Raw genomic sequence first — 20,872 nt, 5'->3', positions numbered from 1 at the left:
TTTGTATCCACAAAAAATCATGATGTCGTAGCTCTCAAAGCTATATATGGGATGGATGCTGATGAGTGGTGGTATGTACATGGTCAAAGCTCCGTTTACTTGCAGCCTCTTGCAATTAAACTTCTCTCCCAAGTATGTATCTTTTTATTTTTTATAGTTTTCCAATTCCATTTGATGCTATCATATTTTTATTTTATAATTTATAAATTTCTAATAATGTTTTAACTTTTAACAGGTTGCAAGTTCTTCTTCAGCTGAGCGGAATTGGAGTACATACTCCTTCATCCACTCAGTCAAACGTAATCGTTTGGGTGCAAAGAGAGCTGAGGATTTGGTCTACGTACACTCCAACCTTCGTTTGTTGTCACATAAGGACCTTGAATATAATGTGGGTGCAACAAGGAATTGGGATCTAGCCCCTGAGTGTGCTGATTTAGATGCTACAGTTGCACAACTTGCCCAAGTCTCTATAGATGAGGCAGCTATGGAACTTGAGAGAGACTTGGCTAGTGGGTGTGACATTCCATTCGATAGTGGTTCAATTGATGCTGGATTTGAACCACTTGATGACCTTGGGCTTGGGTTGGATGGTTCAGATGAAGATGAATATGGAATTTAAATCCCATAGATGGCTTGTAATTTGAATTTTTATTGTGTCATGACATATTCACATTTTGAAACTTGAATCAGTTGAAACTTGAAACTTGAATATTATCTTTTTTGCAAATTATGAATATGATATTAGACTTTAGTTATTAGTTTACTGATAACATTTGCGATATATGGATATTTATTGGCATTGGCAATTATGGATTTATGATTTATGTATGGAAAGTCACATTGTATATTTTATTTTTGTATGGATTGTATATATTGAAGATATATATAATATATGTGTATATATATAAATTTATAATTAATATATGTATATATGTACGGACGAACCCGTACCCGTACCCAAGAAAGAAAAAAAATTTGCCGAACCCGCGAATCCGAACCCAAATCCAAACCCGAACCGGTAACTTAGCTATTTCTCTATTCTTATCGTTTTTTCCTCTTAGAGATTCCTGCTGGTGGTTGTCTTTCTCATATATGTTTAAGATGAGGATTGTGGGTGGGAGTGCAATCTGCTTCATGCGGATGACTTTATTGAGGCTTGGAAGGTGGTGGTTGTCCTTTGGAACTTGGAAATTGCAGGTGTTACGGTATATGCGGTGGTTTCTTGTCTTTCTTTTGCTTGCTTGGCTCTTCTTATGGGTGATCTTTTGGCTTGGCCTCATTTTGGTTCCATCAGGATTCCAGCATCCTGTTCTCCTTCTTCTTTGGGTTATTCTCTGTTTGATCACGGTTCTCATTATGGCATGCTCACTTGCAGTGGTTTCATTTCTTATTTTCTGTCTCATACTAATAAATGGTTTTGAGAATTGTTCTGTGTAGCCAGGGGTGGTTCATGGATGTTCTTTTTTGGTTGTTCTAAAGCTGTAATTGGCTGTTGTTCTTCACAGTGATCTAAAAGGATGATTATGCTGTTGATATCTTTATGTATGCCTTTTATGGCAGCTTCTTTTGTATCTAATAGAATGATTATGTAATATGGGGAGGGGTTTTTGGATTGTGCCCAAGAGGCCTCATTGTATTGGGTAGGTAGGACTTGTGTTTTTTGGAGCAATACTGAAGGGTTTTCTTACTGGTTCTTTCCCTTCAGTGCTCATTGAACCAGACACCATGTAAAAGATTAAAAATATTAATATAATTTAGTGGTATATCCACTTTTATCAATATATATATATATATAACCAAATAAATGAATAGAATGAAAAAAATAAATCTTAATAATAATAATAACAAGATTTAATATATAATTTATAATTAATTTCATATTTATCAAATAATAATATAAATTTTACAATATTATATTATTGACAAAATAACAATATAAATATTATAATAACACACTATTGCAAAAATAATAAAATTTTGTATTTTCCCTGAGACAGCATCTGAGACCCACCAGGTTGCTTCAGCTTGTAAGAAATTGTTCACCAATGAAATATTTAATGAAAACCTTAAAACTAATTCCATTTCTCCTTAGGTGATATGATTATAAGACCAAATCTTCAGCAGAAAAACCACAAAGGATGTCAGAGAGAAGTGTCAAATTTGGTTCCCTTAAATTTGCAAGGGACAATATAATGTGTTACGTCAGCCATCAGATAGAAGAAAGAGTATCAATGATAAATTAATTTGTGCGTCGATATTATTATGGCATCAACTATAATACTATTGTATAATTTGTGGAAAGGCACAAGAAATATTCTATAGATGGAATTCATAACTGCGATAACAAGGTGATTGTTTGGCATAACAAATCGGAACTAAGGTAGATAGTGGACACGTCTCTTGGAGACAAGGCATCCTATGGTAAGGTCTAACGAGGCACTCATTATTATTCCATTGGGATCAAGGTGTGTATCTCTTTAGATATATCACGGGGGATAGCTCAGACTAAGCAAGGGACTTCAAGTTTAGGATCGGATTGGTACAATAGTAGTTCTTGTATTTATTCAGATCTGCTCTATCGGGTCAGGGCCAGTAACAACATCAGATTAGTGCTGCAAGGTTCTACATCCATATTTGACTAGCAACTATATCGCTAAAGCAATAATACAGATCCAACATTGCATGGGTTAAGAGATCCTAGTAGAGACTGCAATCGATATGGCTAAAGCAATATCGCATTATATCTCAGTGCGTATTTACATTGCTATACTTGATATAATATGTGATCATTACATTAAGTACAAATACCTCAATTCATTGAGGAACACACTTAATTATATTAATCAGAGTTAGGAGAGAGGATGCGTGGTTTCAAGAATATAAACATATGTACAAGGAAACATTAATAGGAAGATAGACGGCAGATTTAGTAAAGAACTTTAGGAATGACAGATTATAAAGAGGAATTAGTGAAGGAGTTTATGATAGACTTATGCGGAAATTGCAGTCCGATTTGTGGCAAATTTAAGGTAGCCTTAAAGGAGAATTATTTCAGTTTTAGAAGGGAGTGACCAATAGCAGTTTCAAGCAATGTATAATATTACGGCATATCTCTCAAAAATACAAATCAGTGAAAGCTATCAAGATAAGTCTATTTTTCTGAATTATTCTTAAAAATTTAAATTAAATATCATAATGAAATGTCTTCATTTTGGGTAAATTTTATATTCCAATTCTAACTTTAAGATTGAATGGTGTCTCAAGATTAAATTAAGTGAAATCCCAAATAGGGTCATTACACTCTCTTCCATGAGATGTATGAGCTTGTTGAGATTAATCATGAGTTATCTTCACATTTTTCAAAAGCATTAATCCTAGCTCCTAGTGACAAACAAAGTAACTCATCATTAGAGCATGGTCCTTGTTTGGAACTTGCAGTAGCTCCATCTATCATGCTCGAAGTGGCTCCTCTTGCATCTTGTCCACCATCCCTAAATGATGTTCAACAAGATTGGGAGGCAAATGATTTGCTTGACTAGCTTCATTCGTGTCATGGATTCTCTTTTGTGTGTTTGCTTGTTCGTAATGTGCTTCTCCCATGATGTGTTGCTTGACATTTTTTGTGTTATGCTAGGTTCTCTTTGGATGACCCTTGTTACTCCATTGGTGCAAGGTAATAAAGAGGCCGAATCTGTTGTGACATTCTTCTATTTGTATCTCAATTCTTCTATATGTTGTCCCTTGTGTCGTCTACTTGAGGACAGTGCAAAGTGTTGAGATCTCTTTTTGGTCTCTTACATGTTGACTCAAAAAGACACGTGTGCTCTTCTTCCATTGTGTTTGTAGTTCCACTACCTTTGGAGGATGAGGTCAATTCAATACAAATATTCTTGATATACATTATTTATCATAAGAGCATAGTGACCCCAAAGTTAGTGGATCCCTTATGTGCTTTTTCCTATATGTTTTGTGACCAATATCCTTTGATTTGTCCTTTCTTGGGGGCATCTCATTGTGGTAATGTGCTCGTCTTTTGGATGCATGCTACCTTAAAGTAATTGCTCTCAATAAGGCATATGCAATTGCTTTAACATGGGGGCATACACTCCGCTTAATATTACAATTTTTGCACACACCATGACATGTTTTGATACTCAAGTTGCTTTGCAAACTGAGTCTTTTGCTTTGTAATTTGATATTTTTTTCTTTTTCATGACTAATAGAAAGCAAATCTTACTAGGCCAGTTCAATCATGCTCTCTCTTTTTCTTTCATGTGTTGTCCCTTTTATCTTGATATTAGAATAGTATGATCCTAGAGTCCTTGGGGGCTTGGCATGTCTTGTCTCTTTGATATCTTGGTGAAAGTTTTTTAATGCGACTTAGTACTTTACCGTGAGTATGCTTGGTCTCATATTCCTGCTAAAGTGGGGGCTAAATGTAGGGTCGTAAATTGTATCCACATACAATTCCGTCCTCACTTAGGCCTCACCTTGGCACTTCGGCTTCCAATGCCTGTTGCATATTTTGATTTTGTTCACACCACCTATCAATCTCACATTTCCATCACCTTCATTGTCTCCCCCTCATGCTAGAGTCCTAATTCTCAAGACCAAGGCGCCCAGGCGCCTTGGACCTCCTCATTAGGACCCATTTTGGGGCCCCACAATGGTCACTTCATGTGAGCGGGGAAATTGATCCCGTGTTGGCCTACTACGAAAATTTAATTAATTTTTGAGCAGTCAAGTATAAAAGGAAGTCTACCCCTTTCATTTGAAACCCTAATAAATCTAATGGATTCGTCTAAAGATCTCAACTACACTTTAGCAAATTCAAGTAAGCAAGCAATCAATCATTCATCAAGCATTGGAGCAGAAGTGAAGTTAACTTTGTGCATTCAAGATGGCATCTATGATCAACCTTCTTTGAAGACATTCTACATGAAACCCTAAAACCCTTGCATGAGGATCAAACAAAACTTCATAAAGGTATATTTCAATTATTAACACTTTTGTTTCAGATTTGGGCTTTCCCTCAAAAGGAAAGCATTTTGCAGTCATTTCCATTTCAATTTCAAGGTGAATTTCTAAACCGAGGTTTGACTTGAGTCAAACCCCTATACCCAACATCTTTCCCTCTCTTTCTGTGTAGGAAACAGGTGTAGGAGTTGTACTCGAGAATTCTGGCAAAGTTGACAGTGACAAATAGGTTCAGCTTTCAATGAAGGAAAATTTAGAGGACCAAGGCGAATCTGTACTACCTGGTCCCATAAAATCAAGTTGAACTTATGGGAATAGGTTCTAAACATATTCTTTTGCCCAGATCACAGCTTGTGGCTCCATGGGATATCTATAGCAATCTATTTTCGACAAGTTACTTCAATTATTCATGTTTTGCCCTAATTTCACAATTACCTTCTAAATTCAACTAAGAAAGACGATAACCATTTCCAACCAGTGAATCCAATCAAAATTCAGCCCTTTACTTGTTTGGATTGTAGCTAGATCTATTGGGTTCACTCCTCTTTCAATGTATTGGGTTAGTTTGGTTAATTTAGTGGATTTATTATCTTAAACCCTAATTCCTAATCTTCACTCAATACAGTTTGTTCACCAAATACATAAGAGCTTGGTGGTCCACAAAGAATGTAAATAATGTAGCCAATAGGTAGTGTTTGAATTTTTGCACCAAGTGCACTATCCGAGTGCTTCCCTCACAGTTGTGCTATAGTTTTTTTTTGCCTTCAACAATAGTTGACTTGTGAAAAAATATAGGGTGATTTAGCCCTTGGGGTCCCACTTACACAAGTGTTGATCCAATGGCATAATTCGATGCATCAACATGCACATGGAATTCCTGACTCCAATCTGTGTACACCAAGATTGGTGAACTTATTAGCCTCGCCTTTAGTTCATTAAAAGTCTTCTCTTGGTCTTCAATCCATATGAATGGTTGGCCTTTCCTCATTAGTATGTCCAGTGGGTAACAAATTGAGTAAAATTCTTAATAAATCTCCTAAAATAACCAAAATGTCCAAGAAATGACTTAACCCCTGTGATATTCTTCGATGCTTCCATCTGCATGATCACCCTTACCTTATCACGATTCGTCTTTAGTCCAGCCTTGCAGACGATGTGGCCTAATAACTTACCATGGAGTCTCATGAATCTACACCTCTTTGGATTGAGTGTCAGTCATGCTCTTCTACACCATTTTATACTCTCTTAAGTGCTCTTAAGTGATTTTCCTGACCACTAAAGATTGACTAGTCATTCAAAATGCCTTAAAATTCCCTACAAAAAATCTTGTTGAAAATGTAAAGGATGATTCTCTAAATTGTCATCAAGGTATTGCATAGACTGAATGGCATTCGGTTGTACACATAGATGCCATCTTCCATTACGAATGTCATCTTTAGCTTATTTTCTTCAACTACACTTATTTGAGTGTACCTTGAGAACCCATCCATGAATGAGCACATCTCATGACCAACCACTTCCTCCAGGATTGTTTCCAAACAGGATTGGGAATGGGTCTTTGATAGTCACGACGTTCAGGCTACAAAATTCCACACATTCTAATTTGTTCCGCCACCTTCAGCAAAATCACAATTGATGATACCCATTCACTCGTCTCTACTTTAAAAATTATATCTATTTCCAACATCTTCTCAATTTCTTCATGTATTTTGGAAGCATAATTCTTGTTCATTCTATAGGGTCTTTTTCTCATCAATTGTGCACCTAATACAAGAGAGATTTTATGCACGCACGGTTCCAATGGTAAACCCTTAAGATCCTTGTATGTCCAAGAAAAAGTGTCTTTATACTCCATGAATATTTTGAATGTTGTTGCCTTCAGCAATGGGTCCCAATCGTCCTCAACCATGATCATTCTCAAGTTGTCTTTGTCACCCAAATTTACCTTCTTCACACTCAACTCCTCATACTTTATCATCTTGTCTCTTTAGAATGATGATCTAGCATATCATCCACTCGTGCTACTCCCTCCTTGTATTCATCATACTCCAAAGGAAATGTATGACTTGTCATACCTTGGTCTCCTTCAATTTCCCCAATTTGTAGTATGTTGCATTCAGGGTGAAAAACTTTGTAATCTTCGATCTGACAATGAAACAATATGTTCAGGAACTCGTCTCATCTTTAGAGCTATTCATGAGGTCAAGTACTCCCTCATCATGCAGTTCCATGTGTTTTCTTTCTTTGTCCATCCTTGATTCTCCATCTTCTAACTCTTGACTCAAATGATGCCAACTCTTCGCTCAACGCCTATTTCCTCAAGTCGATGACGTGCTTCCTCATGTTGATCTCAATTGAGAGCATGTTTCACTTCCAGTTGTGGTCCACCTAAGCAGTAATCAGCCATCCCGACTCAAGCAGTGCATCATGCGCCTTCTTCTACAACAAAATGACTACAAAGTCCAAAAGGCATTGTTGTGTCCCAATCATCACCTTCTACAACATCAACATTCCCTAAAATTTGATACTGTATTGGTCGGCACCCACCAATTGGAATGTCGACGGCCAAAGGGTTGGTTTTCTGAGGCATTTCCATGATGATGGTGTTCGTCAAGTTCTTCCCCATTATTTCCATCTCAACGACAGTTCGCTTTCTCTTGATATTCACCATCAACAGCATGGGATCACTACCTTGTTTTCCTTTTGGTGGTGGTTTCAATATGAAGCCTTCTTGTCGCTTGCATTGGTTATCACCGATTGCCACTTTCAATTGTGGCAATCTATAGGAGGTTTGTCACCTTTACCGGCATTGTTGTCTACAACATCTACTGTACTCCATGACTCCAACCGCAATGAGATACTTGCAGCTTCATTGGAGGTTTTTCTCTCCTTTGCCGTCACCCGTTCTACATTGGCTTTGGCCTCTCAAAGTCTTTCCTTCTCAGTACGAGGATCTAGATACATTGCCTTCTTTGATTGTAGTCTGGTGATCACTAGAACCTCTTCGTTCAGATCCTGCATTGCCACCATATTGATTCCTTTTTGTTTCAAGCACTCGATGTCTTCATAATAATGATCCACACCACTTGCACAACATTCCTTATTTATTTTGACCGTTTTGACATTCTTGAGAGAAATGACCTCATTCGTTACACTTCTAACACTAGATCATTGGTCTTCCTTTGCTATCATACTATATTCTACTTCTCGAGCCATTGTTGTTATTTTTGTACCAGTTATTGTTTCCTCACCTATTGCGGTATCCGTTAGGTGATGCATTAGAATTGTTTTGTGGTTTTAGGGGTGTGGTCGATGGGATTGATTGTTTCCCCTGAGTGAAAAGCACTTGTGTGCTTCGTCTTTAGGTTGTACAAACATTTCTTGATGGAATGCCCCAATACCTGACAAATGTTGCAAAACAATTAATTTCTTTGGACATTTTGTTTTTATATGACCTACTTTACAGTTGATGCACCATAGTTCTTTTATTTCCTTACAACATTCCTTATCGACCTTTAGTTCATCATACGCATCATGTCTTGTCGTAGGGCTTGGACACTCTTTGATTCTTTGTCGTTGATATCCTCGATACTCTCATCATCATTAGTCTTCCATCTTCACCAAGAGGATATTTTGGATTCACTCTTGATGTCCATCCCCCAATTATAAGCATCGGTGTATGATGACGAAGGTACCACTTTCATTTTCTTGCGCAGTGAGGGAATTAATGCCTTAATGAACCACCGCTTCTTCAACCCATTGGTTGGCTAATTCTCCAACTTATTAACCAACAACTCCTTTAGCCTACGATTGTAAGCTTGTACTTTTCATTCTTCCCTTGTCTAGTGTTGTAGATTTCTTCCACAAACTCGTCAACTCTCAACAGTTTAAACTTTGCCTCGAATGCCTTCTTTGATGCATCCCAAGAGTTTGTGGATTCCTCATCAAGCTTTGTGAACCAATCAATGGCTATTCCCCGTAGTGTTGCTAGAAATGCTCTCAGCCAATAGTCTCTATCCTCCTAGCCGCTTGCTATAAATATAGTTTTGCACATCTTGCAGTGCCTTACCAAGTTCTCTGATCCATTTCCTGTGAACTTAGGGAGTTTCTTCTTGTCAACATTTGGACTTGCCAAGGGAGTCACCATCTTTCTTGGTTGGTACACACCCTATGTCATGGACTTGGTTGGACTATTTTTCTCTTGACATTCCAATGCTTCACTTGCACTCACGGCCACATATGAGTCCTCTACACATCCACTTTTAGCATCCCTTGCACTCGAGTTACCTTTCGCTTCATTCTTGGACTCTCTTCTTCCCAAAGTCTTTGGCTTAGTTCTCCCAATTCTCAGTTCTTTTGATATGGATAGTTGTTCTATGCAGTGTAAATTACTCTCGAGTATCTTAGTGAGCTTGTTCTCAAAGTTTCCTTCTTCCTCCTCTTCGTCTAATGTTGGTTGTACAGAAGGGTTGCCTATTTGATTGGCAACATCTTCTAGGAGTGGTAGGTGTCTTGTAAGTTCCACCCACTCGCTCTTCATCTACTCACCATCGGTGAGATTCTTCTTCTCCTCCTAACTACAACATCAACTGACGCTTCGACTTTTGTTTCTCGGCAGACTTGAGCTTTCCCTCAATACTCCTTCATTTTCGGCTTCGGCGATTCTTCTCAGTCATCTTCGTTGCTCGCTTTGTTCTCTCAATCGAAGGTATCTTCTTACCAATCCTTCTGTGACTTCTTGACTGCTTGGGATACGTCTCCTGTCTTTGTTCAACTACACAAGCATTAATTTCTAGAGGTACTTCTCCTAGTAGTGTCATGTTCTTCCTCCCCCCTGTTGATGTGTATTTTGTACACGACCAAACACAGAATAAAATACCCAGAGGTATCTTATTCTGTGTTTGGTCGTGTACAAAATACACATCAACAGAATTGGCGCTAGAAGGAGGGCCTGATCGCGATGAATGCCTAAATAGCTAGACTTCAGATTATATCAATTCATGTTTACAGGAGTAATCTTAAAGACTTTTTTTTCACCCTCCTCCCACGCTCAACAAAATTGGCGCTAGAGGGAGGGGTGATCATTTTCAAGCCGCGATTAGTGGAACTTATCAAGTCATATTTAGAAAAAATATCCAGAGCTTTTTACCCTCCTCCACGCTCGACAGAATTGAAGCAGAAGAAAGGTGAGTGAATGCGAACTCTTGAATCCAAGGAAGATCAGTGGAAAGCCTTTTCTCGAACACTCGACGGAAGTGATACAGAGAAGGAAGGTGATCGCTGGGTCGTTAGTTGGACTTGCGAAAGCAAGGAAGCAAGCTGGAACCAATTGAACGTTCAAGTTGAATCTGAGATATTCAAGATCTCCCTTATTCCAGAAAATAAAATAAAAAAGTGAAAAATAGAAAATCAAAAAAAAAGTGAAAAAAAGAAAATCCAAAAAAAAAAAAAGTGAAAAATAGAAAATCCAAAAAAAGGTGAAAATAGAAAATCCAAAAAAAATCAAAAATCAAAAAATCAAAAAAGAAAAGATTTCTCAATGGAACGGCAATAGTTTCACGAGGAGCAACAAGTTGATTTTCCTCAGCTTTGGTGGATATTAGATAAACAGCTTTATCCACGCAGATTGTCCGAGTTTGCAAGACCAGGGCAGTGTCGAGTCCACGAAACAGAGGAACATGATGAAATGCATTGCTTGAAGTACTTATCAAGGATGGAATCGGCAGCGCAGGGAAAAATCTTCTTTTGGGATGTCCCCAAGCCAGAAACAGAAGAAGGCAGCTTCAGTGTCCCAGAGAGCAAGGATCCTCTTCTAAGCTTCTTGTGGATGATCGAGAGTCAGCTCATTTTGGATGGTGAAATGCGCTTAGAAAACATATTGCTACCATTGTGGTGTAGAATTCACAACTCACCTCACTCTGAATTTACTTGCTCAGTATGTGAAATGGCTATCAATCAAGTCAGAAACCAATTTGGAATGCCAACTTTGTCCGAGGAAGAATGTATTATTAACAGATCTTGGGGTGCACATCTTGCATTTGAATTCAGGAGAACCTATGAACAGGACATTGCTCCAGCATTTGATTGTGAGAAGGATCAGTTGTACGTTGACGATACAAATACACCTGATGATCAATGTATTACAGTGGATAGCCCGCCATGCCTTGCACCTGAAAAGGAATACCATGAAACAAAAGTTGAAGAATCAGTTGAGAATACTCCGGCAGTAATAAAGGAAGATCCAGGAGTTGAGCAAGCAATTAAAGGAGAAGATGACTCATTCCTTGAAGAATTCTCGTTTATGCTACAAAAGGAGATCCTTGAGATTGAATTGCAGGAGGTTTCAAATAGCATTCTTAAAGAGGACAATCAAGTTGACATATTGAATGAAGAATTACAGATCATCATAAGTGAGCCTAAGTATGAAGAACAATTCGAAGGGGCACTTAAAGATTTCCTCACTCTCATGATATTTGAGGAGGCACTGAAAGGTCTTGAGGAAGAAGTAAAAATGGAATCACGGTCAAAATTTTCTCAAGACAATCAAGTTATTGTAAGTGATATGATCCATCATCAGCTCCGACCTCCCGAGACTATGCTAGAAGAAGAAATGCCACCAGAAATTATATTTGATCAACTAGAGGAGATCTTTGAAAATCAATCCCTCAAGGAGACTCTCATTTTTGAGGATATGCTCACAAAATTTCATGAAGATGCCTGGTTTATGCAAAATATCTCAATGAAAACAGAGAATCTTGAGCTATTCAAAGGGGCGCTGAGCTTGTTTCAAGAGGAACTTCCAAATCAAGATCAACATACTACAAATGCTCGTGGAATGATTCATCACCAATGGCGACCTCTTGAAGCAGCTGTTGACCTCGCTTCCGACAATACAGTTCCGTCTGAGCCAGAAATGTGTCAGGTTGTCTCTTTCCTTAATCCTAGCCTTGACAGTTATTATGATTTTGATTACGGGGATTTTGGGAAAACAACTTGCATCTGGATTGATCATGGCCCTAATGAATTACCCCAGTTGATCATTTTGAGTAAAAATTTCCCTGAGTATGAGAGATGCATGGTGAGAGTTTGCCTTTCTGTATTTAGGGATGAATTTGCCTGACTGAGAACCATCACGTTTGCCATGCTCCTGTTGCACAACCTGAGAAATCATGTGAAGTCATGTATATATTTTGCTTCTTTGAGTCGTGTTGAGTCTGGGAGTCTTGTATATAGGTTTAGAGTAGGTTTTCTTTTCGTGTCTTTAGTTAGAGGTCTTTTGAGCCTTGTTCTTAATTTGCCTTGAGTCATTTGACTCATGATCCTGAAATTTGGCTAAGTCTGGAATGTCCTGATCCTGAAATTTGACTAATTCTGAAAACTGAAGAATCCTCCAAAAACTAGATTTTGCAATATAACTCCTGGAGGTCTGAAACCACTCTCAAAAATCCTAAAAGTATATATGGAATATAACTTAAAGTATAATGTCACTTATACTTAAATGTTATATTCCATAAAATGATCCTAAAGAAGAGTCCAAAATGTCAAATTTCGCTCCTGACCCTTCCAAAGGGTCCAAAGCGAATTTCGCTCCTAACCCTTCCAAAGGGTCTAGAGCGAAATTCTCCATAAGACATTCTACTTTGACCAAAACCTAGAACTAATGCATTCCTAGGCTTGAATGAAGGCAAAAGCACTTGTTTGAATGAAGAAATGCAAAAAAATGAAGTCAGGATCATGGCCTAAGGTGAATTTCGCTCCTGACCCTTCCAAAGGGTCCAGAGCGAAATTCTTATTTCCTCTATTTTCCTCCTTAGCTTGACCAAGTTTGTAGACTTTTGAGGCATAATTGAGAAGGTTTGATGCAACTTTGCCTTGGAGAGGAGATTTTAGACCTTGGGATGATGGATTCTAGCCTGGGAGAGGAATTTCGCTCCTGACCCTTCCAAAGGGTCCAAAGCGAAAATCCTTATAACTCTCATTTTCCTTCCTTGTTTTGGATGGGCGTTGGTTTATAAGGCTTTGTGTGTGAGTCTTGATGTGTTCTTGCCTTGAGAAGTGTTTTGAAAAGTGAGGATCTTGTCCAAAAATAGGAATTTTGCTCCTGACCCTTCCAAAGAGTCCAGAGCGAAATTCTTCATAAGCCTCATTTGCTCCCTTGTTTTGGATACCAACCTTGTTCCATGGGCGAATTTGGGAAGGAAATAACATGTCTCTACCTTTTGAGGTGATGGAACGTAGAAATGTGAAGGATTTTGGCCAAGATTAGGAATTTTGCTCCTGACCCTTCCAAAGGGTCCAGAGCGAAATTCACTATAATCCTCATTTGCTACCTTGAATGGGCTTAAAACCTGGTTCCTCAAGTGGAAAACAATCTATATTTGCCTCCAGGAGAAGACTGAAGTTTGAAAAATGAGCAATTAAAGCCTAAATCAAGATTTTCGCTCCTAACCCTTCCAAAGGGTCCAGAGCGAAAATCCTAAAACCTAATTATTCCTTTCAAATTTATGCTAAGACAAGACTAGACTAAGGAAAGAAATGCCCTTGAGACTACCTTTGAGTTGATGTTTGTTTCAAAAGTGATGATTTTTAGGCCAAAGGAGGAAATTCGCTCCTGACCCTTCCAAAGGGTCCAGGGCGAAAATCCTAAAATCTCCTATTCTGCCTTACAAAAACAAATCAAACTTGGATTGGGTGAAAGAAGAAAACTATTTCCTAGCCTTGTGAGGTGGATTGAAGTTGGAATGATGAAAAATGAGCTACAAAAAGAGAAAATCGCTCCTGACCCTTCCAAAGGGTCCAGAGCGAAAAACACTAAAGATACCTTTTCCTTCAGGATTTGAGTAAAACTAGGCCTGGATTACAGTGAAAGAAGCTATTTAGAATGCCTTGGAGAGATTTGGACCTTCAAAAAATGTGAACTTTGAGCTCAAGAGAGAATTTCGCTCCTGACCCTTCCAAAGGGTCCAGAGCGAAATTCTGGGTAGGTCCTGTCCCTGGCTAGGTTGTTGGGCAAAATTGACCTTTTTCACCTTGTGAAGATCAAACCAATGCTAGTAAGTTGAGAAGTGGGTTCAAACTGATCGAATTTTGATGAATTGAAGTGAAGGAGATTGGAAAATTGGCCTGAGAGGTGAATTTCGCTCCTGACCCTTCCAAAGGGTCCAAAGCGAAATTCTTAAAACCTCCATTTTTGCCCCAAATTTACATCAAGCTTGGTGTTGGTTGAGAATGAGGACGTCCTTGGGCATGTATCTAAGCAAGTATGATCACAATGTGAGAAGAATTTGAGCCAGGAATGCAAAATTCGCTCCTGACCCTTCCAAAAGGTCCAGCGCGAAATTCTTATGGAGCCTGTCCTTGGAAAGAATCTTAAGCAAACTTCATTTTGATATCTTCTTGTTGATGATTTAAGGTAGGAAATACTATGTTGAAATGAATTTATTATGTGTCCTTAATCATCCCTTGTGGTTTGTCTTGCAGATGAAAGAAGACCAAGCCAGATCAAGGACGACCTCCACAAGACCAGACCAAGACAAGGACGACCTTCTCCAACCCAACATCAACAAGGACGACCTCTTCTAGTCCAACATTTGAAGGAAAGACAAGGTGGCATCCCAGTCATCACTCCTCCAGTCAGGTTGGTCCACCTCAGCGTGTCCAGATTCAATGTACCTGACTCATGGGAGATGGCACAAACTTCGATGTACCTACCCCGGTTCTCCATTGGTCGAATATCCCAGAGAAGACATGTGTCCAAATAATGCAATTATTTCATTGGCCAGAATCGAGTTTATTGTAACAAACACTAATTAGGGTTTCATTGTAAAATCTTGGCCATTGATCTCAAATTGATCTAAGCCATTGAATTGTATTATGGGCACTATATAAGCCATGGCTCCTCATTTGTAAAGGCTAATAGTTAGTCAGGAGTTAGAAGGTGAATAGTTAGAAATAGTGAATAAGTCAGTTAATAGTATAGCAATTAGAGTAGAATAGAAAGAGAAGACAAAGATTGTTGTCAAGATGTTGTTGTAAAAGGCTTGTAAAACTTCATTGAAGAAATGGTGAAATCTATGGATCGATTCAACAATTTCCATGGTCTTTATACTTCTCAGTTTTGATTTCATGTTATTAGATGAGTGGAAGAAATGTGTTTGATTGATGGTGAAATTTGTATATCCATACTACTAGTAGTTTGTTGATTGCAGACTTGCCTTGTGTAGTCAACTGGAATCATTCAGCTTAAGCTTAACTTCAATTGTCGCTTCTTCACTGATATGCATCAACCTGATGGTGTCTATGCCTGTAGCAATGATCTGAACATCATAAAGCTTTCCTCCGAAGATCGCACTAACCTTGTGGAGATGGTCCTAGGATGTCAAAACAAGACTTAGTTAGAATTTCACCAAAGGTTATTCATTGCTCCTACATTCTTAGTGTCAGAATTAGATCCTTTCCTCGCCCTCATCCTTTTTCTTTTTTTTTTCAAAATCTAGGCCAGTGAAATCTTGTGATTCCAGCAAATCAGACATTCAGGTCATCGAGTGTAAGTCCCCTTGTGATTCCAGCAAAATCACATCATACCACAAAGAGCTTATCCACGAGTAGAGATCCTACATAACAGGAACCTTGGAGTTGCCTCGACTAATCCTTCGACGAGATCTTCAGCAATCGGGAGACTTTACTCAAGAGAGGATAAGATACCTCTGGGTATTTTATTCTGTGTTTGGTCGAGTACAAAATACACATCAACACCCCCTCCGATTTCATTCTTCATACCGCTACAATATTTGTTGTCTACATTGCCCCCGATCACTGTCTTGCCAAAGGTCTCGAAGGAAAACAAAGTTACGTGCGAGCAACCTTGACTGTCTCCAAAGAAGATTGTTGACTTCATCGTTCACTATTAGGTTATCTCGGATGGTGTTCTTGGGAACCTCTCACTCGATACCCTCCCCTCAAACATACGAGTTTATAGATCCTTCCCACAAGTAAATCAAGTCCCGTGTCAGTTCATCTTCTGTTGTATTCTTCTTCGGTTTCAATTACTTCTGGTTCTTCCATAGGTCAGCCCATTCCATCACCATACTTCTTGTTTGTGCATTATATTTTCCGAGGATTCGTATCGACAATGGCACTAAATGTTTACCATCCAACTCTACCAGTTACAGGAGTAAATGGAATTACAAGTACAAAGCAATTATGCAATTACAACAGTATATGAAAGATATGTCATTCTCGTTCTTTATTATTCAATGATATGCAGTGATTACAGTATTCATATGCCAGCCTACCAGTTGGTCCTTAGTTCCCGACTATGAACCAAAGATACAATATATAGTAGGCTGACGTTAGTTAAGATAAGTAACTACTAACCGACAATTGTTCAGGAACTACCAATTACAATGCATAACAATGACTAACCAAACATAAGGAATTAAACTTTCAGCCGATGCAATTATATTTACTTTTATTACTTGGCCAAATACAATTAAAGTTTTCTTTCTGATCTCAGACAAGCCATTTGCAGCATTTTTTCCAAAGTTGGGAAATAACAATGGTATCAGATTGGTTCAGTTCATTGTGGGGGTAGTTGTAACTATTACAATGGCATTAAAGCAAGAGGATAATATCTCACCAAAATATAGTCATAAATACCCCCCATATTTAAAAACATTGAGGAGAACATATCAACCATCTAAGCAGAAACATAGAGGAGCTCCAAAGAAGAAACGTGTGCTCTAGTCCTTAATGCAATTCAAGCAAAGTCAGTGCAAGAATTCAACTATCAATTGGATGCACACTAAATCTCATTTTATTGATTTAAAAATAAAATACTAAATTTATCATCTTTTGCAGGGTTCAAAGCATACATCAAAAGTATTTAATGGCAAAATCAAAACCCACTACCAGTAGAGAGGGACTACATTACTCAAAAAATATGGCATATGCTTGGAATATTGCTAGCAACATCAATTATTGAAATCAGTATTCCCTTCATGGTAAGCATAAAATCCAACAAAAGGAAACTAGAGCTGTTGGAACATAAAGTGTGGTTCCAATGTTTGAGCAATTACCTTTGTCAGATTGATTTCTCGCATGGCAAAGACAGCAAGTGCCTTGAAAAGAACTCCAGGTCCTTCTTCTAGAGTAAACACTATACTTGTCTAGCAACATTGCACAGAGGTAACCATGAGCATAAGCATGCTTCAGTTATTAATGCTGAGATAATTCATCCAAACAGAAAGGTCTGATGGCTACTAAATTATTCTTTCATATTTTTAATGATTCCCACTTGTTCCTTCACTGAAACACAGCCTCAACATTTACATTTGCTAAAACAATGTAGAGTTTTCAAACAAAACATTCTTACAGAATATTCTTACCTTAAAAGGCCTATCTACTCGAGGTATTATGGGTTCCCTTGCTAACATGAGAAAACGACTAACATTATCAGACACATCCTGTCAGTGAAAAATCATCAGTGTAGCAATGAATGGTATTATTTTTTAGGGCCCAGACAGAGTCTAAGCTTTTACTGATTAGACACAGCAAAACATCATAGAAGAGCCAGCACCTGTATATCCTTCGCAAGGATGTCCAAACCATAAATTTCTGCAGCTCTTGCACTAGCAACTGCTCCTGTATCATGAAGTTTGTGGAGTGCAACAAACTGCAGGATGCCAACAAGTCTTCTTGTGAATTTGACTGAAAACACAAAAATAAAGATTACCTATGAAGGGAACATCTTCACTTTATCACTAGCAAAGTCACAAGCATTATGGGAAGTGCTACAACACTCATCACAGCAGAAAATAGAAATAACATAAACCAACAGACCTTTGCTGCAACTGCCGTGTCATCAACAGCTTCCCTAATAATGCCTAACCTTGACAATGTGTGCTCACATTGTGCAAGAGCCTTAAAAACATGGCAGGAATCAGAAGAGTTAAAAAAAATGAACACAATTTCAATATATAAAATTAATCTAAATCTAGAACTAAAATAAATTTGTTGCCTGTGGATGACTAAGCACTCGCCGAAGTTCCTCCTTCTTCACTCCATGAACTCCTAACAAGCAGTGACGTACTGTAAATTGTACTTCACCAACAATATGCAACCTATGCCGGAGTAATAGGTCATAATTGCGATGGATACTCCCCACTAGCGAATTTTCAATAGGCAAGACAGCCCTATCAACTAGCCAGAGCTCCACAGCCTACACAAAAAGGTTAAAAATATCAGTTGAGTTTTCATAAATAGGAACCTGTGGTTAATTTCTACCAAATGAGTGAATATTTTTTGTGCCAATGCTTTAAAAGTTAAAGCAAGAACATGCCCATTTCCTTCCAAGTAATCAGTAATGTGATCTCTATGTGAATAAGTACCCAACCCCAATGTTCATTTATGCAGGGAGAAGTATATGACTAATGTGAGCACCCCCAACCTGAATGTTCATTTATGCAGAAAGAAGTATATGACTAATGTGAGCACCTAAGTGCGTGCAAATTTTGTAATAAATTAGATATAACACTTCTTTGTGGTTTGCGTTATATCACAATGACTTGATAAGGATAATAGTGAATGAATGTGTTTATCTGACTTATTTGTACTCACAGCTTGTTTTTTATTAGTTGGTTGGTCCACCAGATACGTGTAAACAGTTGCCAACTGGCACCCCTTCTGGTAAGGACTTATGGCCTTTATCTTTATGTGTCTGAGGATGGTTTGGAGAGTTCCAATTATGTTTCTCCCTGGTGATATTGTTTTAAGTTCTACAGACTATATGAATAAAGCGAAAAGATTTTTCTACTTTTTCTGTATATATTTCCTAGATAGTTTGGCTGTGCAAACTGCATACTCAAAGTTCTATTTGTATGCTACAACTAATGTGTTAATTTGTGCATGCTAGTTACAAATTTGCAAATTACGTAAAAATGGCCTATAAAGAAAAAAATAACAATGTGAAGGGCTTGTTATGTGAAACACCAGAGTTCCATGTCCCCTATCAAAACAAGAGAAGATGATCACCTCAAAAACAGTTTCAAACTGTTCACAAGGAACTGCATCACATTTAGGATACGCTTTAGCAGCAGCAGCCTCACTAAATGCTCCAGGGAGACCCTGCAATTCTCCATCAGATTAGTACCTCAGGAGCCAAACAAAATTTACTTAAAACCGCACTTCAGAAAACCACCAAAATTTGACATTTTCTAAAAATCTTATACCTGGTATGCAACACGTAGCTGTGACCTTTCTCTCACCGGAACTGATAAATCTGATATTGACAAAGGTCCTAAGCATGTTCATAGAAAACACAAAAAATACAGATTAACTTCAATCACTCAGCATAAAACATCTAATATTACATAATAAGGGATTCTGAAAGCATAAGTTCACTGGCATCCTTTTAATGTAACAAATATGTACTGTATCTAAGCTTTTTAAATTTGACACAAGGGTCATTCAATACACATAAATTTCAATAAATCAATAGTAATGCCTATGAAGAACCCAGAACAGTCAGTGGGAACAGAAACAGATAAAAGTGAAAGTAAAGCAAGTGAAGTGTCTTAGAAGTGTCCAATATGCAAATCAATGTGAATATAGAGTAATGGGAATGGCTATCCCATGTCCAGTAGGACCCGAAAAGGAGGAGGCAATATAGCTGAATCCTTCAGATTTCATGTCTTTCAAAACTCTGTTGATTTATTCATCAATCATGCAGTTTCCTAACATAACTATTAAAATGCCAAGAAGAAGCTAGTAATGAGCTGCATCAACGATGTACTGATCTGTCTAGGGAAGGCACAGGGTATAACTAAGGTCTATGTTGAGAAAATTGGTCATGAGTGTGAATTACGGTATAGTATGGAACTCTATATGAGGAGTTACCTTCCTCCCTCCCTCTCTTGATATGTGTGACCCAGGACAATTAGCATTGCACTATGTCACTAAAAGTATTAAAAATTAATGTAATATGAAGGCCTTATTATGTAAAACAGCTCTCATAAACAAACTTGATGTGCCAAACTCAATCTCAAATGATTGAACTGAAGCTAAATAGAGATGCTTCTTAATTTCTTCACAGGCATTTTATTTCTTTGTCCGTATAAATGACATGCAAGATGTGAAAATATTAGCAATACATACAACAATAAGGCAAGATCAGAAAAGTAACATAGCTTTCCCAGGCTCAAGGTAGAGAGAAAGCCATAATAACTTGAGTCTTCTTTGGATATGCATCCCTTTAACATCAATGGTTCAACACTAAGCCAGGATATTCAACCTACTTTATGGCATAGGATCAGTTAAAAGATTGAGCTCACAAAATGAAATTCCTCGGTATCTGCACTACTCATCACTGGTACTCAGCATGCTCTTCCTAAGTGTGATTATGACCAAAATGTGATTGAAATACATGACCAGAAAACAGTCTTTAAGAAGTGGAATGCCATTTTTCATGAGCACACTTAACGTTGTTGGAGCATTTGTTTGCACAAGCAATCTTTGGTCCTCGGGTTGAATAGAAGCCTAGTGATAACCAGGCTTACTATCAATCTTCATAAAGTTCTTGGGATCAGGAATCTGATCCAAAAGATTGTCAACCAATGGCATAGGATTTTTCTCTTCACCCTGGTATCACTAGGGATGCAATTATCAATTTACAAGCAGTGAAAGCTATCTTTCATCCTGTATCATTCTCCCAAAGAGAATGGTGATACAATGGAGTATTAGCCATGAAGAGTCTAGAACAAGCTTGATAGAGTAATACATTTAAGGATTCCATATGAATTATCAAAAACAGTTTTATAGTATATCAAATAAAAGCATAATTGTTTATGTCATCTTGCACATGGGATAGAACATTCTTGTGAATCAATGACAAATTTCT

The 20,872-nt window shown here is 37.9% G+C and overlaps 1 protein-coding gene across 1 annotated transcript in view; it reads right to left on the bottom strand.

The window, feature by feature from the left end:
• LOC131038934 (arogenate dehydratase 2) overlaps positions 1-20,872 on the bottom strand; it is a 72,027-nt gene that overhangs the window by 41,380 nt on the left and 9,775 nt on the right. The window contains exons 2-8 of the mRNA XM_057971543.2: positions 19,206-19,273; positions 19,009-19,101; positions 17,996-18,196; positions 17,818-17,898; positions 17,555-17,650; positions 17,364-17,441; positions 17,055-17,144 (exon numbers count right to left, since the gene is read on the bottom strand). Coding sequence (XP_057827526.2) covers positions 17,055-17,144; positions 17,364-17,441; positions 17,555-17,650; positions 17,818-17,898; positions 17,996-18,196; positions 19,009-19,101; positions 19,206-19,273 — 707 coding nt within the window. The remainder of the gene's footprint in view (positions 1-17,054; positions 17,145-17,363; positions 17,442-17,554; positions 17,651-17,817; positions 17,899-17,995; positions 18,197-19,008; positions 19,102-19,205; positions 19,274-20,872) is intronic.

Source organism: Cryptomeria japonica, chromosome 3 (assembly GCF_030272615.1).
Source record: "Cryptomeria japonica chromosome 3, Sugi_1.0, whole genome shotgun sequence".
NCBI classification, from domain to species: Eukaryota; Viridiplantae; Streptophyta; class Pinopsida; order Cupressales; family Cupressaceae; genus Cryptomeria; species Cryptomeria japonica.
The sequence above is the reverse complement of the archived record's forward strand: the minus strand, read 5'-3'. Positions and strand labels throughout refer to the sequence as shown.